This window comes from Tachysurus vachellii, chromosome 20 (assembly GCF_030014155.1).
Source record: "Tachysurus vachellii isolate PV-2020 chromosome 20, HZAU_Pvac_v1, whole genome shotgun sequence".
Classification (NCBI taxonomy): Eukaryota; Metazoa; Chordata; class Actinopteri; order Siluriformes; family Bagridae; genus Tachysurus; species Tachysurus vachellii.
Window position 1 is genome coordinate 13,555,202 of NC_083479.1, and position 22,792 is coordinate 13,577,993.

At 39.9% G+C, this 22,792-nt stretch overlaps 1 protein-coding gene across 4 annotated transcripts in view; it reads left to right on the forward strand.

Annotated features, from left to right (window-relative positions):
• LOC132862999 (roundabout homolog 1-like) overlaps window positions 1–22,792 on the forward strand; it is a 178,996-nt gene that overhangs the window by 122,723 nt on the left and 33,481 nt on the right. For all 4 annotated transcript variants that reach the window (XM_060895472.1, XM_060895471.1, XM_060895473.1 and 1 more), the window contains 4 exons: window positions 10,578–10,735; window positions 19,641–19,761; window positions 21,171–21,309; window positions 21,658–21,785. In XM_060895472.1, coding sequence (XP_060751455.1) covers window positions 10,578–10,735; window positions 19,641–19,761; window positions 21,171–21,309; window positions 21,658–21,785 — 546 coding nt within the window. The remainder of the gene's footprint in view (window positions 1–10,577; window positions 10,736–19,640; window positions 19,762–21,170; window positions 21,310–21,657; window positions 21,786–22,792) is intronic.

The window sequence follows — 22,792 nt, forward strand, 5'->3', positions numbered from 1 at the left end:
CTCTGGCTTAAGGATGAGTTATAAATGAACGATGTCTCGGTGGAACTCGAGTCACTTAAGAAATGTTGATTCGAGTGAAAAACATTTCTGGGGATGAATTATCTCCGTAAAGGAAGAGGCATACTTGTCAACCTCAGTGATTTATGGCTTTCAGATGCACAGTATAGCACACAGGTGGATAATATGGAGAAAAAATATTATATCAAGATTCCCAAAGATATTTTCCTCAAGCATGATATATGGGATGTTATAATAAATGGGGTTAAGGAATGTTATGCTCATATTAAAAATCCATTTCCCATTTCCAAGAAAATGATTTAACCCTGAAAATGAAGGGAAATAAAGCATTTGATTTAAACCTACATTTAAACATCCAGTCACTTCCTTATCAGATGCGTTCCAATTCAATTGCTTGGATGATTTAATATTGGGGCAAACATTTGTGTGTTGTGATAGAATTTATCATATCATTTTAACAAACAGCCCTGGTGTAGCACTTGCTAGAGTTTGTCCCAATACTATAATAACTCTTTCTGTTCAAAGCTGCTGTTTTAAGTCTCCGCAGCTCAGAGTCGGGATGCAGCAACCAGTCGACTCCTTAATTCATTAGACATGACACACTGACAAAACTAAATCTGTGTAGCTGTGTTAAACGTTCCAGAGATGCTGACTTTCACACACACATACACACACACACACACACACGCAGGAGAAGAGCTGTGCATTAAGAGCATTTTGCTGGTTTATCAGGAGCAGAGCTACATATGCGCACCGAGCCTTTCTGTGTAGATGAAAATAGACACATTAAAGAGCAGAGTAGGAGTAGAGGAGTTTAATGGCTCTTAAAAGAAAAAAGATTGATCTTAGATGGTGTGTGTGAGTAATATTCTTGACTATGCCCATATTTCAAGACTCCAATATGGTGTTTTGTGTTTCGTTGTTACATGTGAGGCTGTTGAATGCATCCTTATTCCACATGTGTGTGCGTGCGTGTGTGTGTGTGTGTGTGTGTGTGTGTGTATAGGGTGTGCATATTAGAGTGGGGAGCAGCTGCATTTCCTGATGCAGACCCCCACACACCCCCAGCTCCATATTGAAATAGTCGGACTTTGGAGAGGGGGAGGAGGCCAAAAAGGCAGTGAGAGGGATTGCGGGACGTTTTGGGAGCAGAAATTGGATATGGTTTATGGGCATTTTTGGGTTTTTAATGTAAATATGAGTAGGGGGGCAGGAATAGAGGTCCCAGGAAACCTGTTTCCTGTTCAGGCTTAGCCCACAAGGTCAGCACGAGCGGAGACAACAAACTCACTTGTGGTGTGAAAAGCCCTGAAGCCACAGAGGCCCACAGCTGGCTAGGGAATTAGCAAGGCACATCTCTCTCCGTCTTTCTCTTGTGCTCGTTTCCTTTCTCCACGGAAAAGGCTTTGTGGTGGAAGCAGGATTGAGAGCGGGGCGCCGCTGCTGTGTATGCAGTCTGTCCATTCATCAGTGCGCCACATCTGCCAAGCAGCAAAAACCTCATTGGAGCCATCACAGTCCACCCAAAGCAGCCCCAGGCGCCTGCCTAAGGGAGCCCACACACTCGCTCACACAATTTGGCGCTTCTAGATTCGTTTGCTGATCCAGGCCATATTTATTCATGCCTAATAAATAAACCATAAGAAAAAAAAACTCATAACAATCCAGTCCATGTATGTTAATACGTGGATAATAGTCTTGCCACATACAGTATTGCATACTAATGTTCTCTGTAACTACTCTATACTGTAGGCTTCATTTATAAATTGTCAGTCAGCACACATTTTCTTGCCAGGTCCATGTAGGAGTAACGTAGCATGTGAAACGTGGTGTGTTTTTTATTCTTCTACCTGGATTTATTCCTTTCTAGGCTGGCATGCAGAATATTGTGGGTCAGAAGGGAATGGAAAACTTATACTGTGGTGTATTTAGTTCTGTATTTTTGTAATTCACCTCAGGATATGATCTATGTGCTGTATGTAGGTGTGTGTTGCAGACAAGCAGCCCTAATAGAGTGGCTAAGAAGTGGCTATTTATTTGACCGGTTGGTCAGGTTGGAGTTTTCCAGCATTTTATGCACCCTGTCTGTTTAAATCATGCCTGACTTGCAGAGCCATAGGCCTTAATAAGGAGTGTGTGGTGGTACATGTGTTCATACACACTCTTTTTTGTTCTACACCTCAATGTTACATCTCCCCCCCCAGTTCAGTCTGCTGGTTGTCTTTAAACTCGGCCTCTCTTTCTGCAGCGACTCAATCCAACACGATGTGTTTATTTAAACTGGGAGGTGCCAAGTGCTGTCAGGGAAGTGCACGAAGTGAGTGACTGCGGAGGGGCCGAGACGTGGCCCCGCTGCCCTCGGAGCCGAAGAGTAGAACGTCGTGGGATAAAATAAACATAGCTTGACAATGCCCTCTCTGTGAGGAATAAAAGGTCCCAGAGTGTGCAGGAGACAGATAGCACCCTTGTTAGACCTAGAAGTTCAGGAATGAAGAACGTAAAGAGTGATCCCGGAGAAGGATGTTGAATGCCCTGTGGTGCTTTTAAGAGGTTGTTCATTGGGTGCTGTTGATTCTGGGCTTTCTTCCAGTCAGCCAGAGAAGCAAAGTTCACCCATTATGCCCCTCATGGTGCACCACACCCCCCCAAGCAGGAACTGGCAGTGTGACTGGTGGCGCATTGCCAGTGCCAACTGGGGTGGGGTGGTTCTGATTGGAACTGCCATCTGCTCTGGGGACTGTGGGTAAGACGTAAGCGCTGACCATGTTTACCATGCAGCAGGAGTAGACGTCTGATGTGCGGCGGCTTGCTGTCGAACTACTCGCTGTTTTCCTCGAAAGCTGCTTTTCTTGCAAAAAGATATTAGCTCGCTGTTTAATCTTTGCCATTAAGAGGTTTATGGATTCCATAATTCATGCCATTCGAGAGTGAATCAAGCCTATTGTGAACATTTTATTTGTGACCAGCAACGTAAAAGAAAGGCTAATGTACACTGGATTGAGAATTTGTGGTGGAGATGATAACTCCCTGTACAGGTCATAAAATGCTGCTTTATTTAGAGAGTGAGTATTAGTTAGCTGGAGAGAAAAGCAATTATTCTTTAATGCTGTTCTGATTGCATGCTTTCTAGGGTTGAAAGTCTTGTGCATTGGCTTCAAAAAGACCAGCTTGGAAAATTTAGAGCCTGAGAACAAATGACATTTGCAAGGAAATCATTGACACCATCAACCAATCCGAACTCTAGTTGAAAACCAATGTGGAAAAAAAAAAAGCTTAGAAGCTGTGTTGTAAATGTCTGAGAAAAAATGTGAATTAAATTTATGAATAATTTTCAGATTATAAAACCGTTTTTTTATGTTATGTATAATATATGAGGTTATATAATTGGAAGCAGCACTTATACTTTGTAGTATTAAATATTTGTTTTTACTTCTAATGAACATCAGATTTTTACCCTGAAATCAGAGGCATATAAAGAGATGGTCCACTGTAGATGGTCAGAGGTGGTGTGTGTGTGTATGTTTGTGTGTGTGCTGTAAGTGTGTGTCCTGGGATCTGACTGAATGGATTAGACCAAGCTATTTCTCTTTGCTCAGCAGGCCGACTCTCCGGGCTGAGAACTCTCTCTGTCTCTCTGTGTTGGGGGATTAGTGCTGATTCTGTGCAGAGAAGAAGGTTTAGGGATAAAGCATCTTCACCAGGATGCTTGTACATTAAAGCAAGCTATGGGATGGCTCGCCAGAGGGAAAGATCAAATGTGAAGAGTATGGAGGAGAGAAAGCAGGACGCTTAAGATGAAGCATCTCTCTAGGCTACTCTAGGCCTCGGTGTGTGAGCTCATGGAGCAAGTTAGCAACTTGTTAAAAAGCAGTTTTGCCTCTTTTTCACCCTTTCACCAGTTTGTGGTCAATATGTCAATGTTAATGCAGGAGGGAGTATGGAGGACGGGGGTAAGAGATCGGCCTGGAGGGAGAAAAAGAGAGAGTCTATCTCTCGCTCCCATCCTCCATCCTCCCTCACACATTAAGGAATTGATATATTGACCAAACATGTTAGCATCAATGCAGTGTGATGAAGAACACACTCCACACTGGAATTCAGAAAAGACAATAAGAGTCTATTCAGGTGGACAGAATGTATAGTGAATTTGTTAATGCTCAAAAAAAAAAGCTGACTTGAATAAGCTCTAGTTTGTTTGGTTGTGTCCCAAAACACGTCCTACTGCTTAAAAAACAGACACGGATAACGGATCGTCACACACTGTTTAGTACAATAGTACAGTAAGCAATTTGTGACCCAGCATTCTGAGTGTTCCAGATTTTTTTATTTTTCCTTTCTTTTCTTTTAATATTTTAATATTACTAAAATAACTCTACTTTCATAGTGCTACATAAGACTGGTTTAGTCCTTTATGGCAAGTATAATACAGTTCTAAAGAAATACTTTTAGTTTTCGAATGCCATGAAAATAGTTAAACTGGATAAAGTGTATAAATCTTCATACTGGCTTAACATTTTTTGTAATGGGGTCTTATGTAGGTCTAATGTAGCCATATTATGTCTGTTAGAAGATATTATAAATAATAACATAGGTTTATTCCAGTTTATTTAATGTCGTATCCCAATAAACATCACCTTTCCCGAAGACGGCTTTAGTTTCTAGCTGAAATGTAGGTTTATATCATTTGTTATAAACTGCTTATGTATGTGTAATATTGTCATATGAAACCCGCCCTAGGAAAAATGATGCTTTTCTGTCTTTATGACACATTATGCTTGTTAGTGTGTCTTAAAGAATAGAACAAAAGTGTTTATTTTGTCACATATACATTACAGCACAGTGAAATTCTTTCTTGGCTTATCCCAACTTTGGAGGTTGTGGTCAGGGTGCAGGGTCAGCCATGATACAGTGTCCCTGGAGCATTGATAGTTAAGGGCCTTGCTCAAGGGCCCGAAAGTGGCAGCTTGGCAGTGCTGGGGCTTGATCCCTAATTCTCCGATCAACAATCCAGAGCTTTAACCACTTTGGCTACCACTGCAAATGCTTCTACAAACCCTACAAATGCTTCTAAATGTTTTTTGTAGACATGATAAAAGATTTATGGAAATGTAATGTAACCCTATGAACATTGTAAAGTACTTAGTCGTGTATTCGAATGTAATCTTTCACAGAAGTCATCAGAGTTAATGTTCTGTTAGCTTTTTGAAATGCCTGCGAGTGGACAGCAGAGTGTTGTGTTATGGACATCGCGCTTCTCGGTTTAGTCTTTCTGCAGGATCGCAAAGCTGATGATTATTGAAGCAGTAATTGGAACTGGGCAGCCATTTTTGATGATCTTTCAGGAAACGAGGCTGGAGGTTATGGGGGTTTTAAGGAGAAAAAGCTAGACAGCTGTTTCCTATTAGCCACTAGTCACATGCTGCCTAACAGACAAGGAGAATGTCCTGCTCCTACTTGGATTATTTCTTCCCCCAGTCCTGCATGGTGCATTTACAGAGCGCAAGGCAAAAAGAAGGGAAAGAAATGCATCCAATTACAGGGTCATCCCAATTTGTCCACTCATGTCAGTGCAGCTCATCTGGACACACCCCACCCCCAGGCCTCTTACCCTCATCCTATTTTCTCTCTCTCTCTCTCTCTCTCTCTCTCTCTCTCTCTCTCTCTCTCTCTCTCTTTCGCTCTCCAGAGTGTGTAAACGTCCTGACGCTAGAACATGTGGGAGTGATTACAGCTGCTGGATTTTCTCATTGTTTGAATGTGCTCTGTTTCTCTCTGCTGTGCGCTCGAGTGGCCGCTCTCTGTCTCTCGCTTGGCCTCTAATCCCAGCTGCATTTATGAATAGTAATGTTTGGCAACCATTTTTGGCACAAGGGCTGCCAAATTAGTGCAATTTGTGCGCTTATTTGGGACCAGGACTTAGCACAGCACCGCTTTAAGTCAGGCTTTCTCTCTTTTGTCTCCTTTCTTTGTTTTACTCAATCTTTTTGACTCTCCTCACACACACACACACACACACACACATCATATCTTCCTTTCTGCCTTTCCACTTTCTGGTGCAGTCATGTAGGACAGTTCACTCTGTCCAAATGACACTGGGTAGGATGTGTCTCCAGTGTGGAGCCGCTAATCACATATCTGCGCTTTTCTTCGTGACGCCTGCCTTGACTGCCTAAAGCAACAGGAAAAGACTATATGACACAGAATCTCCTCTGTGGTCCATCACCTCTGACCAGAAACACCACAGCTGTCTGTCACTTGTCCCTGTAGAAGGACAACGCATGAGTATGAATACTTCCTTTGTAGCTAGTTAGCTGTTTTCCAGAGTTGGCCCCTTAAAATTGTCTGGAGATGTGTTTTGTTTTTTTTTTTCTTTTTATGAAACTCTCTCTCTCTCTCTCTCTCTCTCTCTCTCTCTCTCTCTCTCTCTCTCTCACACTCTCTCTCGCTCTCACTCTAATTCTTTTTCTCCCTCCATCTCTCATTCTTTCCTTCTCCTTTTCACCTCTCAGGCTGCAGGGTGGTAGAGTCTCTGCTCCTCATTAATGTCAGAGGCATTAGGGCTAGACAGGGATATGGGTCTAATTTGACATTTTCGGCATCTGTCTCCAATATCCCCTCGCCGAGCAGAAATCCGTGGAGAGGTAAAACAAAGGGGGGCTCGACTAGATGGAGAAGTTGCACAGGCGGCCTACGACACCACTCATTTAATGCCAATCTCCTAGAACAAATCTCTGACAGTCAGGGTCTGGGTCTAAAACATGCACACACACACACACACAATACAGAGTGACGCTTTAGTAAAGCTTCACTGTCTGCCTTAAGTGCATGCACTTATAAACAACAAATTCCTCTTGTCTACAGTAATATTGCTTATAAACTAGTAATATTATTCAGGGAAAAAAAAAAAACTTTTTGTCCCCTCTCCAGTTCACTTTAGGAATTGTTCACATACTCCTACTTCCACCCTTTGAAGCAATCCGGAATAATTTTAAATAATTTGTTTTACTCGCTGGAAGAACTGCTGCTTCGAACGAAATCCATGACATCCATATTACAGTACGTAAATTTGGGAATACGGGGAAAAAAAAACACACTTATTATTCTGACAGAAAGCTTTTGCACCTTCATACACACTTGTTACCAAGATCAGAATGACATTTGTAGGTTGTTTTTTCCAGCATTAGCAAGCACTCACATGTAGCCGTTGTAGCTACAGGGGGGCAGTGTATCCGATAAAATTACTAAAAAAAAACTAAGACTTCTTAAGAGTTTATTTTCTTGCAAATGTGTCATGTTGTAAATTCCGTCACAATCAGGTCTGCTAGAAGAAACCAGGTCTGTCAGAAAGCTTGGAAAATTCTTTTTGCCTAGTCAGAAGTCAGTGATTGCATTGTCTCGTACTGAGGAGACCAGTAGACACGTTTGAAGTGTTTCAGGCAATTTTTTTGTCAATAATAAACAAGCCAAATAACCCAGTCATGAAAGTTGTATTATTTGCATTTTCCTCCTTTCAGTCCCCAGTTTCTTCAGTTTCACCTCCACTCGATGGTTGGTTGTAGTATATTATTTGAGCTTGCAGTAGAAATTCAGCTCAGCCTCTGCAGCGAGACACTTTACTGCCTGGTGTGAGAGCAGCTAGCATGGCACATCTGAGTGTTTGTCCAGCTGTGCACATGAAGTGTCTAGAGAGCTGAAATGTATATGCCATTATCGTCACATAAGACGTCTTTGCTAAAGAGAGGAAAAAATTGGTGGTATAATGGTCTTCATATGGGTTGCATGTTATTTCTCCTGACTTTGTGTGTTCCTTTTCTTTGCACTTGTTTTGTTTTGCCGGACTGGTGTTAACATAACTGCAGTTAAACAAAAAAGCATTTCTGTAAAAGTTCTTGCGAAGCTTATAGCTAGTCTATTTAACCCCTTGACAGGAAAATAATACTTATTCGTTCATTCATTCTTTCATTTAAATTTGTTTTTATTAACCACATTCTGGGTTTTTGTCTGGTCTGTGTCCTTTAAATTGGAATGTGTGGCCTGGTGGTTAAGGTGTTGTTATGCCAATCGGAATGTTATGAATCCCAGGTCCACCAAGCTGCCACTGCTGGGCCCCTGAGCAAGGCCCTTAACCCTCAATTGCTCATTTGTATAAAAATAAAAAATGATGTAAGTCGCTCTGGATAATGCTGTAAATGTAAATTTCAGTGCATGAAGCCCATAGGTTGAGAATCAATTTGTAACGGCTGAGCGGCTACAGACAAAACCGCTCTCTTTGTTCTTTGTCATATACGTCAGGAGGATATAAGTGTTGTCTGAGGTGCAAATAATAAAACCAATGTATCATATACATTGTATATCGTGTACAATACATTAATATAATTTTATGACTTTGCTTGCCAATATAGGACATGAATTTTTTATTCAGTATTTTATTCTATTTCCTGTTAAATATCTTATTTTTATAAACACAGCTGGTGCTCCACAGCCTCATATCTCATAACAACAAAGCAAACCATGTGCATTCTGGGTTTTCTGTGTACATCATACAGACTCTAATGTACAACAGAGCGATACCGAATATAACGTGGCAAAACTCCCAGTTTCACGTAGCTTCATACTAGACTTCTTCAGGCAATGACAGTGATGCTTTGCTGTTTTTAGGAAAATGTCAGCAATCGTGAAGAGAAAATGTCCTGATGTATCACCCAACATTTTTCCCATATTGCACTTCTTTATTCTTGGAGCTAATGTATTCACACAAGATGTTTTTGTACAGAGGAAGCAGACTTTCCAAGGCAAACATACTGTACTGTACACACACACACACACACACACACACATACATATGCAGAAACACACCACACGCGTTGTTGAGGAATGCCTTGGTGTGTAATGCATGTATAATGTAGTGTGATGTAGTGCAGACTCCTTCAGTGTAATCCTATGCTGTGTAATGGGATCTGTTTCAGGATTCCTGGAGGACAGCAGCAGGCGACGGTTCTGACTCAGTGGAGGAAGGGAGGTTGGGGGGTGTTGAGGGTTAGCGGGGGGGAACAGCACAGACGAGGAGCGTGGGTTATGACAGCAACCTCTCCCGAGATCAGACTACACATTCCCGCTATTGGGAGTATGATTATTGACTCCTCAGCTTAGTGATTTAATGAAAACGGCTGAAATGAAATTACCTTTTTCATCACCGTTGCGCCGAGTTTCTCCTGTGCCGCATCGGACGTGGCCTCTGCCTGTAAAGCGATGCATAATTCAACAAATTATCTGCTGCAGATACCTGTAGATGTCAGCATTATATAGTATTCGTATTTGAATATTCTTTTCAGCGAAGCGCACCGAGCCGGACGTGTTTTGTTGCCGTATGGTCGTATCAAAATGACAAAGTGGCATGCTTACTCTCTAATTGGCAGTGTTTTTTGAATGATTTCAAAAGCTCACTACAGCATCTGGCTGTCACTTATCTGCCTCTCTGAGTCTTTGTTGCCCAAACAGAAAGGGGAAAATAAAATGTAGAAAATTGCTCAGTCGTGGCGTTTGAGCTGTCTCTGACTGATTAGCAGCTCTTGGCGTCATTATTGTACTGTGATGTATTGACTCGTTTCAGCTAATGGGCAGTAAAGCTTTTGGAGATGTGTCAGAGCGTTGTAATTGCCGTTGCGTGGTATCGGCCCATCTCTAGGCTCGACTGTTTGACGTGTGATCAACAAGCTCTAACTAATGAGCAGCGTGTTTTGTCTCGGCATGCTTCAAACAGAGCTGCTAGCAGGAGTCCGATCTGATTGTTATGTAAATATTTACCTGTATAAGACTATCAAGGAACGGTTATGTGGAGGAAACAAAGATGGTGACAAAGAGTAGCTGGAAGAAGAGTTCAATCGTAGAGAACGTAAGAGAAGAGGCTGATGCGTAGCTTTTACTTCCCTGCTCCACTCCACTCAACACCTCCCCACGTTCCCCAGGGCCTCCTCTGATTCAATCTCATCTCCTCACTCCTCAACTGATGTGATTGACCTCTCACAGCCACTTAGTTTGGTCGCGGGTGATGAGTCCAGTGGCGTCTCTCGTGCTCTCTCCGTGATGAAAGTGTAGTCAAGTGCGAAGGAAAGACGTCAGTTTCCTTAGAGTGATTGTCTGTGATCCCTTCTTTTTTGTTCTGTGTCACCTTTGGACTAGGAGGCCTTGAAGAGTGTATGTGTTTTACAGAGCATGTTTTTATATTTTAGCAGGGACCAAATGAGCCCACAAGTATAGCGGTGCTGGCTTTTTATTTCTTTCTTTATTTATTTTATTATTTTATTTTTGTAAACAGTAATTAAAAAAAAAAACTAAATCAAAATAAAATAATAAAAAAAAACATATTTGTTAAAGAGTTTTTTTTTTTTTTTTACAAAGGTTGTCGTCCAGTTTAAGTGAAAGCATAGCATTAAATAGGTGTACGTTAGTAGAAGGTCCTCACAAGGATAGTAATACAAATGTGTGTGTGCTGAAATGGCCTTTCACTACGATGATACTAAATCACCATCAATTTTTTTTCTCTTATTCTCTGTCTGCAGTCCTGCGTGATGATTTCAGACAGAACCCTGCTGATGTGATGGTAGCCGAAGGGGAACCGGCTGTGTTGGAATGCCAGCCCCCTCGTGGTCACCCGGAGCCCACCATCTCTTGGAGGAAGGACGGAGCCAACATAAACGACCGAGACGAGCGCATAACGGTGAGCTGGATCGAGCCCTTACTATGAGATCCTTTTCAGAGTGCTAATCTGTATTTTGCTTATTTATGGTGTTTTTTTTATTGCACTGAGTTTACATCTGAACAATTAATTTGTGTTTTGGCTACAGCAGGGATATCTAATCTTATCTGCAATGAGCCAATATGGATGTGTGTGTGTGTGTGTGTGTGTGTGTGTGTGTGTGTGTGTGTGTGTGTGTGTGTTTGAATCCATCTCAGCAGTACCACATCTGACTCCACTTGTTTAATCTATTGGTTTTGATTTTCAAGCGACTGTTGAGTTGAATCTGGTGTGTTCCTGCTTAGCTGGAATTAAAACCGGCAGCTGCACCGGCGCTTTGATGATAAGATTAGACATCCCTGGACTACACAATCTTTCCTTGGACTTATGAATGTTAAAATAAAAGATTTTGGACCAAACACTAAAAAATTTCATGGTGAAAATATCTTTGGAATGAAGAATTAAAAGGTTGGGTAGAGATTTTAGAGCAAAAACGTTCTACACTGGTCCTGCAATGGTTTGTTGGGTAGATTAATGTCTTTCTCATCGTATAAGATGTCTGTCTGATAAATAAACACTATGGTGAGGTTCTATACAGCTAGAGATCTCAGTTTCTTAGTCTCTTAGGGAGCTCTATAACTCGAAAAAAACAATCTATGAACACTTTGTTTACCATAATCTTATCATCCCAATTGCAATACAATGTTAATAAAATGCATACATTAATATTTTGGTATTTTTATTGAAGATATACAGCGATTATGCGATTATATGGATTTTATTTCTTTAATCCTTATGTATAGTTTTTCTTTTTTTTTTGTCACATTTTAGTTTCTTTGTTCTTGAGTTACTATGAAAAGGATTAAGCTCATTCAAGTGATTAGTCAGATAGCTTAAAAGCTATAGTAACTATGTGGAATATTATGTGGGGAATAATGTAACAACATACAAAAAAAAAGCTGCTTATTTTCATTGGACTCCATTTTGAAGTTCGTAGCTATAGACAACCTTCTGACTTTCTCACAGAGAAAGCACTAAAACCTGCTACCATCTGATTCATCTGAACTTTTTTTTCTGCTTTGTCTTGATTTACTTTTTCAGAATGTTCAAGGTGTGAAACATAAGCTCGTAAAACCTTTTAACATCTTAACATTCGTCTCTTTACATTTGTATCCTAGTCCGTTTGAAGCGGTCTCCCAGTGTAGCCATATTGCTAGTTATTCCTCAGATGGTGTGTTACCTACATCAACATTTGTGTGTTTGTGTATTACATGCTGATACGTGGGCCATTAGGCTTGACTTGTCTGCTCCATAATGCCCCAGCAGTGGCGTAAGATAAAGCTTTATTTGCAGCTAGACCTGCCACGTGTCGATTTAGGATGCAGACATGTAAGACGTAAAAAAACCGGGGAAGGATTGAGATTACTACTCAGCCGGTAGTTTATCGAGCATGACCAGGCCTCTCCTGCCAATTAGTCATTTTTAATTAAGTGCGTATGGTGGGTGGGGTGGGTGGGTGGGTTTTGGTGGGGGGCTTGGGGTATTCTATCACACCTGGATGCTTGTTAGGGAGTTCTGACTTTAGAAGAGAGCGAAGAAGCTCTTAACGAGGAGCGAAGCTTCTTTCATGTCTTCATTATGAAGATGCTTCACACTCACAGCCAACTCCACAGGGGAGTGTAAAAACTCTCTGAAAGTACATGTGTGTGTGGGAGTGTGTGTGGGTGTTTCGTGTGTTTGCCAGTTAATGTTTTTAACAGAAGCTTGTAAAAAGGATTTCTTTATATATCCTTTCATGGATGCTATGGAAAGTCAGGAAAAAAGAGCAATAAGAGCATCACAGGAGCATTCAAATAAGAAACTACGCCAGTTTGATGTAAATAATAATCAGTATGTCAACCCTTAGACTCTCTTCTCACAGATGTCAAGCACTCAAGTGCTTTTCTTGTCCATTTATCATTTAAAAACCGCAAGTAACTAAATTGTTTTTTCAATGAAAAGAAAATGTAATAGTAGTTTATGTCGTTCGGAAAATTATTAATTGTCGGACTCCGACGTTGATTATTTTCCTATAAGATGATGAGCCGTCATGTTTCGTTCCTCTTGTGCCATAGCAAGTTTGTCAATATCTACAACATATTTTACACAACATATGCACAATAATCTTTTTAAGCCTGTATAGTTATATTCAACGTGGTGGAACGTCTGCGAGATGACTTACATTAGAACGTAGAAGCTATGAAATGATGTTTACTCACATGTCTTTTTCCCTTCTTAAATTTAATAAAATAAAAAAAATAAAAAAAAAACCACACACACACAACTTATCATACTACTGAGAAACCAGACAGTTCTCTCCGTCTTAAAGACTTTCCGGTATCAGAAAACATGCTGACTGTTCCAAAGTGCTGACATTCATAGATATTATGGCATGTTAGCTACATGTGACCTTGTAAATGACTTATTACTGTAGAAACAATATCACATTGAGAGCTGAGTTACAACCTGATCCGTGCTGTGATAGAAAATAGATCAAAACTCTCTGACCAATCAGATTCAAGAATTCAGCAGCACTTTGCTTTAAAGGTTAGTAAGTATTTCTAAATGATGTTAAAGTGGAGTCTTCAATTATTTTTCTCTCACAATGATCTAACACCAATAATTGTAATAGGCATTAAAATGAGTTTAAACACTGCCTTTTAATAGACGTTTAATAGAAGTATTCATTTTTCTACATGTCTCCATTTTAACCTTTAATAAATTTAATCTTTAACTAAAGAGCGATTATTTATGCCAAGAAAGTTATTTAAAAAAAAAGTTAGTGAGCAACGTCAGAGATGACTGAGATAAAACATTTGATTTCTTGTTTTTGCAGATTTCACAATAAGTGTATTGTTAACATTACATTGTACATTGTTAATGAACAAGACTTTTCAACACACTATACAATATAAATTAACAATCGCTGACAAAAGGGTCAGTGAGTTTGTTCAATTCTGTCTTGGTTTGTTCGCTAGACTAAGAGCGAGGTTTTGCGCTAGTATTACTGAATAGCAACATTTTTCTCTTTTTGTAAATCTTAGTTTCCTTATGATTTGAGATCTGCTGCAGTTATTCCATAAAATGCACAGCGTCTAAGTGGAAAAACTGAGATATTGTTGAGTCGTGCTTTTAGATCAAGCTGCTAAATCTATTAGTAATTATCCATGAAAGGTGAGAGATTAACAGCTCTTGGTTGGAGGTTACACATTTACATGAAGCAGCTAAAAGCATCATCATGTGGGGTGCGTGTGTGTGTGTGTGTGTGTGTGTGTGTGTGTGTGTGTGTGTGTGTGTGTGTGTGTTTGTGACTATACTCCTACTTCAAGCCTTTTTCCTGCCAGATCAAAGCCAGTGATTAGTTTAGACCCTTAGTATAATTAACAGAAGTAAGTGCATAATGCTGTCTTTAAAAAAATAAATAAGTGGAACTGGTATTCACTGGTATTGTGCACAAGAACCCTTGCAGTAAAGCACATAAAGAGACTCTTCTTAGACAGACTATGTGTAAAAGACATTTCCCTGACAGGTCCTCTCATCCTCAGGGAACGACAGACGGACACTCTGTGTCTGTGTGTGACATGAAAATTGAGGAGTTCGGGGTATGTTCGGATGTTTGCATTGAAACAAAGGAAATTTCCATTTTGTTTGTTCTCTCCAATTTTTCATAGTCCTTCAGTGGATAGTCTCTCTCTCTCTCTCTCTCTCTCTCTCTCTCTCCCCCCCTCTCTCTTTCTCTCCATAGGACTAGCCTGGACTCTTTTATCTGTTTTTGCTTTTATCCCAGTAGAAGGCTGATTTTTTTGGTGCACCGTGCTCTTGGGATTCATTCTCATGATGAGGACTGGGGTTTCCATTCCATTTGGATGATTTCCCTGTAGCCTTTCTGCACTGACCACTGATTCCCCCTGTGTGTGGGCGTGCAGGAAATTGCCAGTCTTATCCTTGTCTTATACATTCTGTAAGACATACATCATATGTTAAAGTCAAATGGAAGCAAAAGGGGGATGTTAGTGTCTATCCCATTCCCTTCTATCTCTTACACGCACACACGCACACACACACACACACACACACACATTCTGAAGAGGTTTTCTGAAGAGACCTGAAGTAACAGAACACAGTCATTCAGCTACTTATTTGCTGCTAAGTAGTAAACAGAAGACAAAAGTTAAGACTGTTGCTTCTGTTTTTACAGTATGCATTAGTAGTTCTCACTCACTCACTCACTCACTCACTCACTCACTCACTCACTCACTCACTCATTTTCTACCGCTTATCCGATGCATTTGTAGTTAATCCTTAATATTTTTTATTTAGTTGTGAAAGTTTGGTGTGAAATAGGAGAAATGACATCTCCAACCCCCCCGCACTTGATTCCTGCCCGGAATCCATAGAGACAGCGGTGCGGACTGATACATTTTGGGCGCTGCGGCATATTAAATATATGATAAATAGTCAAAAAGTTTTTCTGCATGAAAAATACAATGTGTGGCAGGAGAATGCGATAAAAAGACCAAAATACGTGAATGTCACTCTCAATGCGTGACACTTGACAGCCCTGAGTTAGCTAGCTAGTTCTCACTGAGAGAAAATTAGCCCATCTTGCTAAACACAACTTTCTCTAAAAAACTAGCAATACATTTTAAGGGCTACAAATTACATATAAAAAGATTAAAGGTGGACTGAAAAAGAGAAAAAGAGGAAGAGACGGACAAATATATAGTAAGCTAATTTCTTCTGAAAAACTGCCTGAATTTTCATCAGGCTAAGCTTTTTTCATCAATCTTCAAGCAGGTTTGGGAACTTACAGGATTTTCCAAAAATATTCATTTATCGAAATCAAGTAACACCAAGCTGTAGGTTTTGACCTGAAATCTGGTTTCTCCACAATATGACTGTTGTAATTACTGTATATTTTGAATATTCTTTCCACAGCAGATTTAGAGACTTGCTAGCACCTTAGACTCACATTCTGGCACGACACCATGTGCTGTATTACCACAGATTGACTGTAAGACTTGTAAACAGTGTAGATCTCTAAATGATGTCTACTATAATCTCACATTTGATTTTTATTTATCTATGTAAATAGAATCATTTTACAAGAGAGATCACTACAGGTCAAGTCTGTGTGTAACCTGAACACGTTTTGAAATATAAAAGCTGGCGAGATGTTATATTGTATGCATTTCTTTTCCTTACACTACCTCTAAATCTGAGGATACAGCACAGTAGAACTGCACAGCGTACAATATTCATCCATAGTTTACATCTTATTATATTTCATTTCATTGCATTTATTATATAGTGTGTATTTTATTATACTTTATTTATACAGCATTTATTGTATGTAAAGCTTTACAGATTTTTTTAAATTATTATTTATTACTATTGGTTTTGTCCTTTTATCTCTTCTCCTGACTCTAAGAGCTTTGCATGGAAATTTCTCTTGGCTCTTTAATATTGAAATATCTTTACTTGAGCCACAGTCCCAACATGGAGCATCATCAATTTATCACATACCCAAGATGACAGTAGCATGCTCACTTTCTCTTCTGCTGCATTTGGTGGTCATAGTATACGGTTGCAGAGCAACAAGTAATAGACAAATAATAAAAACAGGAGCAGAAGGGAAGGGACAGGAAGAAGGTTGAGGAGCTGAATGAATGATTGATTCTGTCCTGTACATTCTCTTGTGTACGGAATGTGACAGCGTCAGACGATTATTTTTCAAAGGGTTAGTGCTTTGTTCCCAGATGCTTCCAGATGTTCTCCTCAATATCTCATCTAGACTGTTGTCCTCTTATAGTCATGGCTATCTGGGAATAATCTTAATAAAGTATTAATAAAGCATTTGCAAAAGAGTGTACAGTGATGGTTGATGCGCTGATGTATATTTAATCAGTTTTGGGATGTATCTTGGTTGTTATTTGACTGTTTTACATAGTATCACTAGGTAACGTTTGATGTCCCTCTGTAATTCTCAAAATATGGATTACTGAAACCCTAACACAACCCCATATAACCTGAGAGTTGTCTTTCTCAATTCAGCACCACTCTGGCCCCAGCCCTTGTCAAATGAGCGGTAACACGATGACACTTCAAACCCTTCTCTCCCAGCAGGGCTGAACCTAGCTCTCACTAAAGAACCTAGTGTCTTTGAAACTCTCTCCTCCTCTAGGGCGCCTTTGTGGCCGGCACTAAAGCACACAAGTGGCTTTTACGAGCTGGAGGAATGTGTCAGTTCGTGAGGCGTGGAGGTCAGGCCTCAGGCGTCCTCCTACTCTGGCCAGAGGGGCAGTCAGGCGAGCTGCTATAAATCTACGCAGTAGGCGATTAGCTCTGACTGAGACCTCTCCCAGACATTCACACTCATAACAGCTCAAACCTGTGGGATGAGGTCTCCACTTGTTTTCGGACATGCTTAAGTGTTCTTCAAATCCTCCCCAGCTTTCTCTACTCCTGTTTTTTTTTTTCGCTGCTGTTAATTATATCTAAACAACTGCACAACACTTTACATTCACTGATGTTTATCGACAAATTTTGTGCTTTAGGACAACAAAACTGGTCGAAATGGTGTTGAATATTGTTGTTTACATTGAGGGATAGTTTTTATGAGTTTTTACAGAGGAAAAATAGATAACTGTGTCAGTTACAACAGCTGCTAAAGGTTCTGTTGCCTTAAACATTTAAAGTAATGCTTGATATTTGCCAGACTCTTTAGTATACTGCAGTTATTCCTCCAAAACGGATCCTTGGGGAGCCCAGATGGTCCACAATTCTGCACTGTCCAAACTCCCAACACATCTAAACAAAGCGCTTAGGGAAACTCAACACCAGGTACCAGTGTGTTCATGGCTGGGAGAAACCAATAATACAGAGTCCCTGGAGCCCTTTTTGGAAAACCCTGGTTTACTCTAAATGTAGAGTTTTTTTTATGTAAACAGTTGCTGGTTATATGGCAATAGACATCGGATACTTTCCTTAATTTATCTCTGCATTGAACTTCATTAGGATCTGGCCAGTATTTGTTATTTTGGCTCTGTCTTCCAGTACTTTGAATGTAAATTAAATAATGGTTGTGAGGTTAATGTCAGGGGATCATTTCAGGGAAACATAAGTAATTGAACACTCATCTGCTCAGTTGTCCCTTGGCAGGCTGTGTAGTTGCATCAATACTTCATTTGCAAAAGATGTAATAAAGTTTTAATCCTACTTTTAGATGTAAACATTGTCTCTGAATATGAGAACCAAAGACATATAGGTATCTCGAAATCAGCACTTTGATATATAATACTGAAATACATTACAATTCAGTCAGGGACCTGTTTAAAATTCTTCAAAATGAGGCTGTCTTTCCAAATAAGGATGTGGTAGCTCAGTGGCTAAGCTAAGCTAAGGTTGTGAGTTCAAATCCCAGGGCCCCCAAGCTGCCACCTGAGCTGGACCCCTGAGTCGCTCTGGATAATGGTGTCTGCTGTACATATATAAATGTACTGATTGTAATATTCAGAAAACATTATGGAATAAAGAATGAAATGCTACTTCAGGACAAAGCCTTCATTTTTTTTTTCTACTCCACATTATCCTTTCCTTACTAAAATTCAAAGGCATTCAATTAATTTTTGATTAGAGTTCAATTTAAACACAATCACCTAGCAGCCATTCAGTCTCACACACTTTTTATCTTTAAAATTAATTTTAAGACTTAGGCATTTCAATTACCTTAACTTTAATTTGGTTTTCTCTCTCTCCTCTGTTTCCTTCTTGTCAATTACCTTGACGTTATTAATGTTGTCTGTTAACCTTTTTCCAAATAATGTGTGGCTGCTGGAATTGTCTGCTACAATTGTCTTCTCAAGCATTCTCTGTAGTATTGAAAATATAAAAATATACGTATATTCATTTTAGGGGGCCAAGCACCATTTATTATTGTTCTTCTTCCTCTTCTTCTTCTCTTTCTTCTTCTTGTTATTATTATTATCATCATTACTACTACTAGTAGTAGTAATAGTAGTAGAAGTAGTGGAAGTAGTAGTAATAGAACTAGTAGTGGTAGTGGTTGTAATAGAAGTAGTACTAGAAGAAGTAGTAATGTTGGAGGTAGTGGTAGTAATACTAGTAGTGGCAGTGGTAGTAATAGAAGTAGTAGTAGTATAAGTAGTGGTAATGGTGTAGTGGTGGTAGTAGTAGTAATAGAAGTAGTAGTAGTAATAGAAGTAGTAGTAGAAGAAGTGATAGTGGTGGTGGTAGTGGTAGTAATATAAGTAGTAGTAGTAGAAGTAGTGGTAATGGTGTAGTGGTGGTTGTAGTAGTAGAAGTAGTGGTAATGGTGTAGTGGTGGTAGTAGTAGTAGTAGTAGAAGTAGTGGTAATGGTGTAGTGGTGGTAGTAGTAGTAATAGAAGTAGTGGTAGTGGTGGAGGTAGTGGTAGTAGAACTAGTAGTGGTAGTGGTTGTAATAGAAGTAGTACTAGAAGAAGTAGTAATGACAGTGGTGTTGGAGGTAGTGGTAGTAATACTAGTAGTGGCAGTGGTAGTAATAGAAGTGGTAGTAGTAGAAGTAGTGGTAATGGTGTAGTGGTGGTAGTAGTAGTAATAGAAGTAGTACTAGAAGAAGTGGTGGTGGTGGTGGTGGTGGTGGTACTAGCAGTGGTAGTGGTGGCATAGTGGTAGTAATAAATAGTAGAAGTAGTAGTGGTAATGGTGGTGTAGTGGTAGTGGTAGTAATAGAAGTAGTTGTAGTGCAAATGGTGGTGTAGTGGTAGTAGTAATAGAGTTAGTACTGTACAAACACGTTCAGCATTTTGCACTGTAATTAATGACTCTGTCTATTTTGTTTTTCAGATCCGAAGTGGAAAGCTGATGATCACTAATGCGAGGAAGAGTGATGCAGGGAAATACATCTGTGTGGGAACCAACATGGTTGGAGAGCGGGAGAGTGAGATTGCTGAACTGACTGTTTTAGGTATTCGGCTTCAGGCATTCTTTATCTCGTGTCTGAATCTTCCTGCACCGTGGCTGTAGTGTGGGACAACACCACGATCTTTTTAAATGGAGAAGTTGATGTGCTTCCTCTCATTTGTTTAGCAAATTGAAAGGGGTTTTGCTCTGTAATAATGGACCTGCTTGTGCAGCTGTTCGTCAGTTCCCTCTAGTACCCTCAGTCTTTACTCAGCCTTTTGAGCCCTGTGTTTTGGCCTATTAGCCTGTCCAGGTCTAGACCAGCTGTGCTCACTTGATCTGGCCCAGACTGCTGACCCTCACTGTCCCTCCCAACTCCCCTCCTCTTCATTTCTCATTTTATCCATCTCTTTTAACAGAAAGCACTTCCTGTCTGCCTAGACACCTTATCACATGATCAGCTGGGCCTGGAGCCAGCATGCACACAATTAGAAAAGCAAGTAAAAACATTTAGTGCTAATAGAATAATGCTGCTGATTGAAGCAACAGATTGGAGGCTCTCAGGAGTGCCTGGGAATACGTGGGCAGAAAAGCCCTAAAAGGATTTATGTGTGATTTTTTTATTTGTTCTTCATTATGTTTTTCATACTTTACTTTCCCTTCAGAGAAAAGTGATGGATCACATGCATTTTCAAATTTCAGCATTTTCTCACCTTAATCACCATCTAGGGCTTGTGGCACGTACTATACTGAGAAAAGAACAGAACATGTTTACTTAAAGCTCACTTATAATGTATATTGTTAAATATTTCTTGGCACTCAGTAATAATGGGAAAATATACAGTATATTAATTCCATTTCCAGTCAAAATGCTATACAGTACTTATAGAGCTATACAGGTTATTCAGGTCCATAAAGTTTAATATTAGAAATAAAACATTTCCAGATTTTTTTTTAAAACTCTTTAAGAAATTTGTGTAATTTGTGAAGAATTACAATAGTGTACATTAATGTAAACTGAATAACATTAATAGTAAAACTTATTGAACAAAAAAACACACACGAAGGACTTCAGTCTTGCCGAACCCATGCCAGTAAACAAAAGTAAATGCTTTTAATACATTACAGAGACACCTTTTTTTTTTTTTTTTTTAATTCGTCATTTGTCACTTTGACTTACAAACAAACACAACACCCCATTAGTCTTCTATTATAAGTCTTCTTTTCTACAAGAAAATGTGTGAGATTTGGTGGTTGAGATCAGTTATGGATTATTACTTTAACCATAACCTTTTTCTTTGATTAAATATTTAGGAATGGTGATTTTAGTGCTAGAGATTTACTGCTGCCCCTTTTTTTTCCTTTTTTTTTTTTTTTTTTTTTTTTTTTTTACAAACTTTCCACCCATTCATCATGTTCAGGATAATCCTTCCCTTTTTTAAACTACAAAACAGTTACACTTGTGTTTTCCAGAGAGACCCAGCTTCACGAGGAGGCCCATCAGTGTGGTGGTGCTGGCTGATGAGAGTGTGGAGTTTCGATGTGAGGCCCGCGGAGATCCTTTTCCCACCGTCCGCTGGAGGAAGGAGGATGGAGAATTACCCAAGGGGAGGTAAGGCTTCATTCCCTTGGGCAGCCTGAATCTCCCAGCTCCTGTCATGTGCTCCTGAAGGCAGTTCAGCTTGTGAAAGACTGCTAATGCTCTTTCTCTGCACGGTTGAACATTTTTAATGCTTGAACACGCCTGTTTCAGCTTTAATGGCTAATTATCCTAAGCTATTTGTGAGTCGAATTAGTAACAAAGACAGAAAAACATACAGAGCATTGACTCTAGATGGGATTTACACGTCACTGGGCGTTGACCAACTTAGGTAGATGACAGAAACGTGGTCTAGCATTTAAAAAACTGTTTTGTGCATGTTGTTTTTATTCGGTTCACCAGTCTGCCTTGTTTCTTTAGGTATGAGATCCTTGAAGATCACACCCTGAGCTTAAGGCGCGTAACTCCGGCTGATGTGGGCTCCTACAGCTGCCTAGCCGAAAACATGGTGGGGAAGGCTGAGGCTTCTGCAACGCTGACTGTACATGGTGAGAATACACACAAACACACACCACTCAACCCCCACCGCACCTGCCGCAGCACATGGAGGTTGCTGCAGAGCCGAACCTGCATGGCTAGGGAAAATAAACCAAAGCTCAGCTGTTCCTTGGCCTGTCTCCTTCATCACTCAATCTCTGCCATAACACTGCCACTGCATGTCTTCATGTCCTCACAGCACCATTTAATGGTAACTGATACAGCCTTCATGAGCACAGTTTGTAATCGGCTTAGAAAGATGGATTAAAAATTATGGCCAAGTTTGGGTACATTGGATGGTCTTTGTACAATGTCTTTGTGCGACAGAACTTTGTTGACAGAGAATATGTGTGTAGGTGGCAGAGGGGAGGAAAGACAAGTCGGAATCTGCATCATGAATGGAATTTTTAGATGAAAATGTTTTTCTTGAAATGTTAATGGATCACATTTGCTTTTCAAATTTGGTGGAGCAAGTAAAGTGTGTGTGTGTGTGTGTGTGCGTGCCACAGTATGTGTTCAATATGTTCAAAAATAATGTTTAGTAGGTTAAAAACAGTTCAAAGTTTCTTGTCTGTCTTTGTCGTGGTCAGTTTAATAATTATTGGCAGCCATCATTATAGTGAATAAACTATACACCATACTGTACATTTAAATGTAGCACATTTTTTCTGGTTTAAAAAATATTTTCACCATAAAGTGGAACGAATGTCAGTACTGAAGCTCCACCTACGATGAAGAAGGTCGACCTCCATGCAGAACATTTTAATAACATTTTTTAATATTCATGTCCCTTATCAAATCTGCATTATTAGATGCATGACTAGATTTAAGATGGCTTATTTGCATTAAAAAAGAGAGACGTTTTGTCGTGTGTGTTGTTCCAGAATGTTTGCTGGTTCAGTAATCATTTTAATTGTTAAAGAGCAGTCTCCCCACAGCCTGGTGACTGGTAACTTGTGTATCCTCAGAAAGCCACAATAGCTTTTGAACCCAGAGCTGCAGTACGCCGTGTCACTAG